Here is a 9,646-nt window from a genome sequence, read left to right as displayed (position 1 = left end):
TACACTACCTAATGATTATTTTTTAAGAAATGGTTGCTTAGTTGCAACTGGACTTTCTGTAAGTGGACCACCGCGAAGGGCTCTGACTGTACGCTCCAAACATTTTAAATGACACTTTGTATAAACATTCGTGATCTATTCGCCCTTGGCCCTTGCCATATAGATTAACATCGATTAACATCAGATTCTGTCAACCTATCAAGGATGGTAAGTGGAGATGTGAAAGAAACAGTGTTTGTGAAATTATGTGACCAAAAAGTGTTCCGATGTGAAAGTGCCTCATAAAAGTATGACTTGATTAGAACCAGTACATCTAAATAAAATGTGAGGTGTTGAATTGTTCATAGAATACACGGCAATGTGAGATTTTCTTTCTGATGCGTAAGTTTTGAATTAAGTTACTTTCCTTTATTAATGCATACCATTTTATGTAAACCAACCATGAACAACTGTTCTTTATTATATGGATAACTAGCTTTCGCCCGCGATTCAATTAGCGTGGAATTAAAAAAAAAACAATAGTGTATAGCCTATGTGTTCTTCCAGACTATCCTCTACATCTATACCAAATTTAATAGATATCCGTTCACCCGTTTAGGCTATAAACTCTAACAAACATTTATCCATCTAAACTTTCGCGTTATTATTAGAATGATGGATAACTCTGCTTGGAAATGGAAATAGCATTTATTTAGCTTGTCGCGTAAATGCTGCGACATTAGCTATTATTTTTTGATTGAGAGAGGACTTTTGTTATCTTATTAGTTTTCTGCGCAATATATGTTTGCTTATATTGCTTTATTTCGATTTGTTCTTGTCAACGACAAAATTGTCACCATAGAATTGATTTAAAACAATTTCCTTATATATTGCTTGTGGTTTGATAGCGACTGTGCCTTGTAGTCCCATCACTAGATCCGCGCGTATAGAAAAATCATTTGTGTGTCCAACATATTCGGATATTATTAAATATTAGTTTTAAATAATTGTATTATTTCTCAACATTTTTATTGTTATTGCAAAATACCAATAACTTCTTAATAAATGGCTATATGACCTTTAGAGACTCGATATTCCACATTCACTTTTCGTGCATCAAAATAAAAGATTGATTTAATTACTCCGTGTTAATTTAATAGCTTTAGTGGTTCTTCAAATAACATTTTGTATTCTGAAGGAATTATAACAGTTTTAAATATGCATGTAAATGATTTAAACGTCAGAACTTCTCAATTAGAACTTCGAAGATATTACAGATATCATTGAAAATCAGGGCTACTTACGATACGATATCCGCAGCACTATATTGCTCCTTTTTGAACAGATTACTTTCTTTCTTTGTTATTTTTTTTATGATTTACAATAATACAAATGGAAATAAATTGTAATAAACCGGCGCTCGAGGCTTGGTCCACATGAAATTAAAAATAAAATAAATTATACCCTATGTTACACAGCGATAACGTAGTATTTTAATTTTGAAGGAATTTCTAAAATCAGCCCAGTCGTTTTTGAGTTATATCAATACGTACAGAAATATACATCTTTCCTCTTTATAATATTCAACGTTAATTATTAAAATGGCCGTTAAACTGAGGATATTCTACGTAGTTTGTTGCATACTATAAAATTAATGGAAAGAATGTGGTCTGTAATTTATTCACGTAGATACAATTTATGGTAATAGTCATGAATTGTATTTCTGCAAATCGTTGACGTAATAAGTCTATATTAAATATGACCATAAGTGATCGTATTCTTCAAAGGAATGTACAGTGAGTTTCGTTGGCGATTGCCTCCTTAAAGAGATTATCGTTAGATCGATTTGCACGCTTTTAAGATTTAGGGCATGTCCTATCACTGGCTGATATAGGCTTAGATAGCTTAAAAACGTCACTATCAGATAAGGTAACAAAATCTGATATTTCCATCACATATTTTACACGTTTTTATCAGACAATTTACAATTTGGTGGAACAGGCCCTAAGTTCGGAGTAATTATTATAGGGTATTGAACAGGTAACGCGTAGTGTTTTTGATTGATTAACCCTAATTTTAAGGTAAAAAGGACGTAGTTTTTGTATGAAGTGTTGAATTTTTTATCACTGCGAACGGCGGCGACTGTACATTGATGCATGTAACTACATGTGACTGCATACTGCATGGTACAATTAAATTGCAACGAGATATAATGATAGGGGCTCTGTATGCCACATGTCTTTTACGGTTGCTTTGCAATTTATAAGGATGTCACCACAACCATTTATTAAAAATAAACATTAAATATTATCTCGAGTGTGTACGCGCTTTCTTAACACTTTCAAATATCTGAAACTTCATAATTTACAAACGAAATTAAGAAATACAAAACCACATTAAGAAACAAATCTTTTATTATTATGTTACGCATTATTTTTCAATATTATTAATTATGTTTCGAATTCTATAAATAATGCGGTATTTACCAACCCTGTCTGATGATAGATGACCATAAAAAATAAGATAATATTATTACACGGTTATTTTCCAGAATTATCGTTTCTTCCACCGATCTTGTTTAAAAAAAATATTGTATTTGCAACATATCGTTGATTAAACATTGGAATCTGCACTGGTGTCTCCATTTTACAATACTTTTTTATTTTTATAACCCAACTTTATGACAGATTCAAAATTACAGACTGCCAGTTTCAACAGTTATTTTTTTTTCTAATTTGGAATATTTATATGCATAGTGTTGTATATCTTTATTTTCAGTAACATCGTTAATCGATATTGAGCAATAAAAAAAATGATTGATTTTATTTTAACATAACAAAACATCAAGATGCTGCAACGAAGATGAACAGACCTTAAAATAATTTGACTCGATAGAAATTTACATAATTCGTTTAAGTAAGAGATGTTAATTAAATAACCTGTTACTTCTCATATAATTTATATTGGCAGGGACAAGGGACTAGCACGTAAATTTACAAGAAAGTATTCCTTACGTAATTTAAATATCACTGGCAATTCTTATACAAATTCTAACAATGACGTTATGAATACTCTCTCCCAAAGTTTCGTGTAAAACTAAATTGTCTTGCAATTATTGTCCAATCTCAATGAGTTATGATGCGATTTTTAAATTGTATAATCTATGGCGAGAGGTTAACAATTAAAAATTAAGAACGATGTAACAAACGTAACTTTCATACGCTATCCTTAGTTTTAAAATAAAGCTTGCTGTATTATAACTAAGCACAAAAGTACCTATCTTTGGAACAGTTCCAAGTACTGAGTTCCGCTTTCCCACAGCTTTAAATTCCACCAGCACAATAACTTCGTATAAAAGTTTAGTCTGTACCAGAGTCACCTTACGCAAAATCCTTAATAGCTTTCGGATGTAGTTATACAATATGCATTTGAATATTCAGCATTATAACGTAACATGCGGAAGACACACTATTCTATATTATTTTACGAGGCCTGTTAGAAAGTTTTTATATACTTATAGCGCTCACCTAAAACTAAACTATTCCACAACTGTTTAGTCTCGCTTTGATTCCTATGAGCTTATATGGAGGTGTCCGCCCTATTAGATTTTTAGTTGTGCAACTAAACAGTTGAATTGGCTGCAAAACAATCGACAATCGCTAAACAATGCGATAAAGGTGTGTGCCCACTGTACCGGGAGATTCCACAAAATACTTGTGTAAAATCTGTATCTCTTTTTGCGGCAAACGGTGGACCATGTCAGGGTTATTTGCTAGTAATACAGATGTAAACGTTGTTATTATAAAATAATCATTATGCACTACAATTTGCAGTGCCATTAGATTGACATGTTAAACGTTTCCTCCAAGACGCATTATAAGTAGGGTTGCCGACTTTTCAGGAAATGTAGACACGAACACTGGGAGTGTTAAAAAAACAAAGACGAAAAAAATACAATATATAAATGCATGTTTCAACACCCTGATTCGTAAACATTAATGTCAGAACCATAGGTCCGAATAAGCATCGTGCAACCGCAAAGAGGTGGCAACCCTAACAATAAAAATTGAAATCTTCATTTGCAAGAGCGCATTTGTAAAGAATTGTTCTCGGCTCATCAAGTATTATCATTATTCTATACATATGTCTAGTTGATAATTTTATATTACGGGAATAATCGTGTGTGTGTGGAAAAAACGAACAGGAAACAATTTTTTGAAATTGATTCGCTAGTTTCAGACCTATTTTTTGTTTAAATTGTTATTACACGTAATTTAATAAAAATAAATAGAATAAGGAAGAAAGGAAGATTTATATTGAAATTAGTTACATGTCCATCTAATGGAAAACACGATAAAAAGCAACAAATTTCTGAAAAAAAAACCTAATTTCTTTTATTCAGCTTTCCAAATAACATGGTTACTATCATTGTATGTTAATTAATAAGTTTGTTCTGTTTTTATTGTAAAACAATGACTTTTAAAAAATGTCAGTGTTGACCGATTTTAAAAGAGAAAGCCAGTGAAAGTGGCAAGGACCTTTCTCTGTGGTCTTTGGCTTCATGCCATAACTAGCTTTTATTTGCACACACTTATTACTATCTCATTATATTTATCTTTAAAGATTCTTTACATTTTTACGTTCACAATCCATCTTTCGAAAACCATCAACTTATAAAATAGCAATATAATGTCAAAAAAAAGAAACAAAAAAATTGTTTAACAGTTAATTTCCATTGTCGGAACGTCTGTCTAAAACATATTCTCATCCATATCACTGTATTAAAAACAGAGATAAAACTTCTCAGTGGAAACCTACGTTTACAGATTCTTCGTAGGGTACAAGAAGATCCAGTTTGCAGAAAACAGCATTAAAAAACAAGTCAACATTCTTTCGTGATTATTGCCGCGTAATTGTCTCATGTGTTTTTTTTTTATTTATAATGATAAATAGTCAAATGAACTTCTACATAGTATAAAATAATTAAATAACACGTTAAAATCAAAAGCAGCGTTAAATTATGTCAAATATACGTGGAATTATACTTTTGTGATTACCTAAATCGAACATGGATTACAGAACTGTACAATAACTTTAAAGAAGATATCTGTAAATTAACAATTTTTAACATTAAAAAAACTTAAGTACAGTTGTATTCAACGTTTCTCGGTAAAGAAGGCAGCGTTTTAAAACAACAATAGTAACTTCTTCGAAAACATTAAGGAAACAAAACATCTTTCTCTCTTTTTTGTAATAATGGGGACATTCCTTTTAAACAGTTAATATAACTCTCAATGAGTGAAATAAAAAAGATCAATTTTAAAAAGTAACTCAATCCCTTCGTCATTGATTTTCAATGAACCCGGTAAACGGTTTAAGAATTGTTTATTGTTAAATCCTTGGCATTTCCATACCATTACATTTCCTGGTAATGAGAGCATCCATGTTTGGGACTCTCTGTTTCCATTGATAAGTAATCTATATCTATACTAGTATAATAAAGTAAACACACTACTTTCTGGCGTAGGATGTCAGCAATCACAGAATATTTTTGAATAATTCTTTCATTAATAAAAATCCCTGCACTTCCAACACGCTTTAAGCCATACATTTTCACGCTATTGAACGTAGGGTGTAAATAAATTAGAGACCTACATGTGGGAAAGGGATCATAACCTACAAGCTGCCAACATTAAGGAAGCAAGGTTATGATGTAACAGTAATTTTGACATTTGCAATTGAGAATTAGACAAATGTAAGCAATAAAATGCAGTCTTTATAATTTCATGCGGATGAAACCGCACGGGAACAGCTAGTTATAAATAAAACAACAGCTCCTATACTATAAAAGTCTAGGAGCGAAGGTTTTTCAAAGCCTGTCTTTTAATCACTTGCTTCCTTCACATTGAAATTGTTGAATCACAGTAAATGAACATTAAAACAGACAAAAACATTTACAATAACGGAAGTATGAAATAATAAAATGCATCGCACCGAGTCATTACTTTATTTAACGCGAGTTATTTGAAGGGAAGGTCGGATGTAATAATTTGCTCTGCAAAGTATCTCGTTAACGGACAAATTATAAAACATCTTAAAAACACAATTATGTTATTTCCCCCAAAATGTCTTTAAGCAATTTGTTCAGAGAAATTTCAAAATGTTTTACAATTGCTAAAGCGTCTGCTTAATTTAAAACGATTGTTTTAGATTTTATAATAATTTAATGCTATGTCATTTGCAAGTATATATACGCCCATTTGCTTGTCACAAAACAATGTATGCTATTGTATGTTGATTACATCTCGGTACATCAAATACCATTCAAGTCTAAGCTAGTTCACCTTCAATAAGATAAAAAAATGTCCTCAGATTTAACACGCATTCGTCACAAAGCCTAAAATGTCACGAATATATTGTACATTTGTTATTGTAATAAACATTGCCATTAATAATAACAAACAACTAAATTGTATGTACGTGTACTTCATTATAAAAATAATTAAAGAGGAAATATAAAATATGGACTTGGTAATGGCAAAAAAAGCCCAAAATCTCTTAGATTATGTCACGGTTTCTGTTAATTTTGATTTTATTTTAGACATTTTTTTTCTTGTTAAATTAATGTGTTCTTCGATCATTTATGCGTATACAGTTCCGTTAGACAACAGTTAAAGGGCTAATGCCAATATTCTTGGCCATGCGGTGGTAAGAGTCTATTTGTCCTTGCGGGTATATTATAGTTCCTCTCTTTAGCGTCGCCTCTCTGTTGTTACGTTCTTTATCTCCAGGCGCGAGAACTGGCAACGATGGATCGAGCTACAAGGAAAAAAAATATTTTTTTTTTATAACATAAAGTGGCAAACGAGCAATCGGCCACCAAAATCCGCCAACTGGCGAAGCGACCGCTGCCTATAGACATTCGCAATAGCGGATTCGTTTCCTACTCTTAATTGACAGAGGAGGAGATGCACATAAAAAGAATATTTTCCCTTCATATGCGTCTCTTGCACCGTCAAATCCACGTTCCCTTCCATTCCTTTCTTATTAAAAAAAGAATGGGAAGGAAAATGGACTAAGGTTGGGTCTCCCACTTCACAACTGTCTTCTGTGTGGTCGTGGTATTACACCAGGCCAGCCGACCCATACGAGCGAATTTGTTAGAGCGGGCTCTACCACTGTTGCATTTCTTTAATTACTTATTTTTCAGTAGAGTTTTATATCTAACAGTCGAAGTGTTACTTACAGGTTCCAAATTCCTCCAATGCATTAAACATTCAGCGACCCTCTGTCCAAACCCGGGCGCGAAGCAATCGGGGTCGATCGCTGCAAAGCATTGCCCCAAGTCTGGCGCAACGTCCTGGCTGAACGACCAACTGGGCACTTTGTAGGTCGGGTTTGAACCTAGAAAAAAAAAATTATGATAGATAACATGCGTTTACTTCGTTTTGGTTGGTAAGCAAGCGAAAGATTAAACATGAACTAAATAGTTTTGTTACCTGAAAGTCCGCTACAGAATATTTCTACCATAGTATTGAGACAGTATCCTTTATGTCCGCTTGTTTTTTCTAAACCTCCTAATGGTAGTAATTTCCCAGTGTCGAATGCCTAAACGGAATACAAATGTACATTTTAATCATCTGGTCGTAGATTTACATGTTTGCTAATTTATTTTTCAAGGCGCTCGTATTTTCGAACTAAATAAAAAACAGATGAATTCAACTTTAGAAACGAATTCCATGAATTTATAAAAACAGAACAAAAGAGTTCAATAACCTACTATGTTTTATTATCTAGTAAATCGATATTCCTATTTTTCAGTCGCTATTCCGTAGTAATATTAATAAGAAATTCTGTAGTGATCGATCAAGCGGAAAATTGCTTCGATCGAAAACTTACCATAGCGTAAATAACTCAATGTCACTTTAACTAGCCTGAATCTAATGCAAACTATGCTATAAAGAAGACGAGGTTTATACTTTGAAAAACATGTAGTTACTATTCGTGTTAACATATACCGTCTTAATTATGACTATTGCATATTAATTTGAAAGTTATATATAAGGTATCGTAAATATATCAATTGTGAAAGATTTACTATTACGTTTATTGTTACGAGTGCCATATCATTTAAACATTTATTTAAATACCTGGTTAGTTATTTACATCTGGTCATCTTCCTGTTAGATTATTAACATGTGTGAAAATGACTCAAGAATTTGCAATTTAAAAAAACTGAGGAATAAATCCACGGTTTTATTTTAGTATGTACTCACCAGTGGAGCATTTGTAGTAGTTTTATTATCTGGTCCCAACGCCCATCCTTCGGGTATCGGTTCGTTTTTGTGTATCTGCATCTCTATCTGTAAAATCAAAGAAATAACTTATGTACCACTTCAACATAACCATTAACCATCATTCAAAACAAGTCATCGTTTCCTACAGGTGGCATTATGTATGTTATTTTACCTTTCCCATAGCAGCTGTGGTTGTCGCCATATCAACAACCAGAGAGTCCCCGTTTAGTGCGGGAGCCGCTAACGCCAATGGATTTGTACCGCACGCACTCTAGAATAAGATTGACGATTCTCATAAACTGATGTTTCATTTAAGTATTTACTAGCCGGTCGATACTTTAATTACCTCTTTAGATCTTGTTGGTATCATAATAGGTGCAGAATTAGTGAACGCCAAGCCAATGAGACCCTCCTTCTCCGCTTTCATGGCCCAATATCCTGCCATACCGAAGTGGTTCGTTCCTGTATGCAATAAAACAGAAAATAACTTCCGTGAGCAGTAAAAAAATTGTAAGTAGTGATTACTGCACTCGGTTCACTGTCCAAACCTGCACGTGATCCTAAACCTTTTAGGTTAGGAACGTAGCAAAATATATAGTATTCGTTCACCACAATTTAACAATGAGCGAATCATGTAAATACTTATGTCGTGTTTGCCATCTTCCATATATAAAAGCAAAAGTTTACTTACGTTTAGCAGACACCCAGCCTACACCACACCCTTTAGCTTTCTTGATAGCCAGATCCATGCAGAAGTTAGCAGCGGTAGCACCCAGCGTGTCCATACCGTCCACCCATGCTGTAGCGGGTGACTCCTTTAGCACTACTGGCTTAAGCTCGGGATGTGTCAATCCTCCTTTGATGTCGTTCACGTATAACTCTAAGGAAATTTATCTTGATTTAATAGGATTCTATGAAGTTAATGTGGATTCGTGATCACGGTGGTGCAGTTGCTATGCCCTGAACTTGTAATCTATAAATCCTGGGTCCGACCTCTGTTATAGAACAATGCGAAATTCATTTAAACATTTTATCTTACACTCTTAGGGTTAAGGATATATTGGGATGCAACCTGCACATATTTGAAGATATAATAGAGTAATCCAGACACAGTCAGCGAGGTTGACTAGGGTCATATCACCCAATCACCTTAGCTCTTCAATAGGTAATCTTGGTTACTAACCAAGTCTATTCAATCCATGACTGAAGTGTCCGACTGTGTCTGCATACAGCAGTAGATCCGCGTGTGCCTCAGCTTCAGGCTTCGGCGCACCAACCACGACCAGGCTATCCACCATGAACCGCCGCACTTCCTCCACTCGCACCTCAGGCATGGCTGCAACTGACTGTCTGAAACGCTTAGCCTTCTT

At 33.8% G+C, this 9,646-nt stretch overlaps 2 protein-coding genes across 2 annotated transcripts in view; one reads left to right on the top strand and one right to left on the bottom strand.

Annotated features, from left to right (window-relative positions):
- Nucleotides 1-244: 244 nt before the first annotated feature.
- Nucleotides 245-9,646, top strand: part of LOC106102544 (uncharacterized oxidoreductase YjmC-like) — an 18,986-nt gene continuing 9,584 nt past the window's right edge. Inside the window, exon 1 of the mRNA XM_013282060.1 lies at nucleotides 245-381. The gene's annotated coding sequence lies outside the window, so the exon portion shown is untranslated. The remainder of the gene's footprint in view (nucleotides 382-9,646) is intronic.
- The window catches only part of LOC106102545 ((2R)-3-sulfolactate dehydrogenase (NADP(+))-like), a 4,217-nt gene continuing 707 nt past the window's right edge, over nucleotides 6,137-9,646 (bottom strand). Inside the window, exons 2-9 of the mRNA XM_013282061.1 lie at nucleotides 9,460-9,622; nucleotides 8,968-9,156; nucleotides 8,623-8,738; nucleotides 8,449-8,547; nucleotides 8,256-8,342; nucleotides 7,479-7,587; nucleotides 7,226-7,383; nucleotides 6,137-6,798 (exon numbers count right to left, since the gene is read on the bottom strand). Of these exons, the coding sequence (XP_013137515.1) occupies nucleotides 6,640-6,798; nucleotides 7,226-7,383; nucleotides 7,479-7,587; nucleotides 8,256-8,342; nucleotides 8,449-8,547; nucleotides 8,623-8,738; nucleotides 8,968-9,156; nucleotides 9,460-9,610 (1,068 nt within the window). The 5' untranslated portion in view covers nucleotides 9,611-9,622 and the 3' untranslated portion in view covers nucleotides 6,137-6,639. The remainder of the gene's footprint in view (nucleotides 6,799-7,225; nucleotides 7,384-7,478; nucleotides 7,588-8,255; nucleotides 8,343-8,448; nucleotides 8,548-8,622; nucleotides 8,739-8,967; nucleotides 9,157-9,459; nucleotides 9,623-9,646) is intronic.

Source organism: Papilio polytes, unplaced genomic scaffold, assembly GCF_000836215.1.
Source record: "Papilio polytes unplaced genomic scaffold, Ppol_1.0 DF823923.1, whole genome shotgun sequence".
Lineage (NCBI taxonomy): Eukaryota > Metazoa > Arthropoda > Insecta > Lepidoptera > Papilionidae > Papilio > Papilio polytes.
The sequence above is the reverse complement of the archived record's forward strand: the minus strand, read 5'-3'. Positions and strand labels throughout refer to the sequence as shown.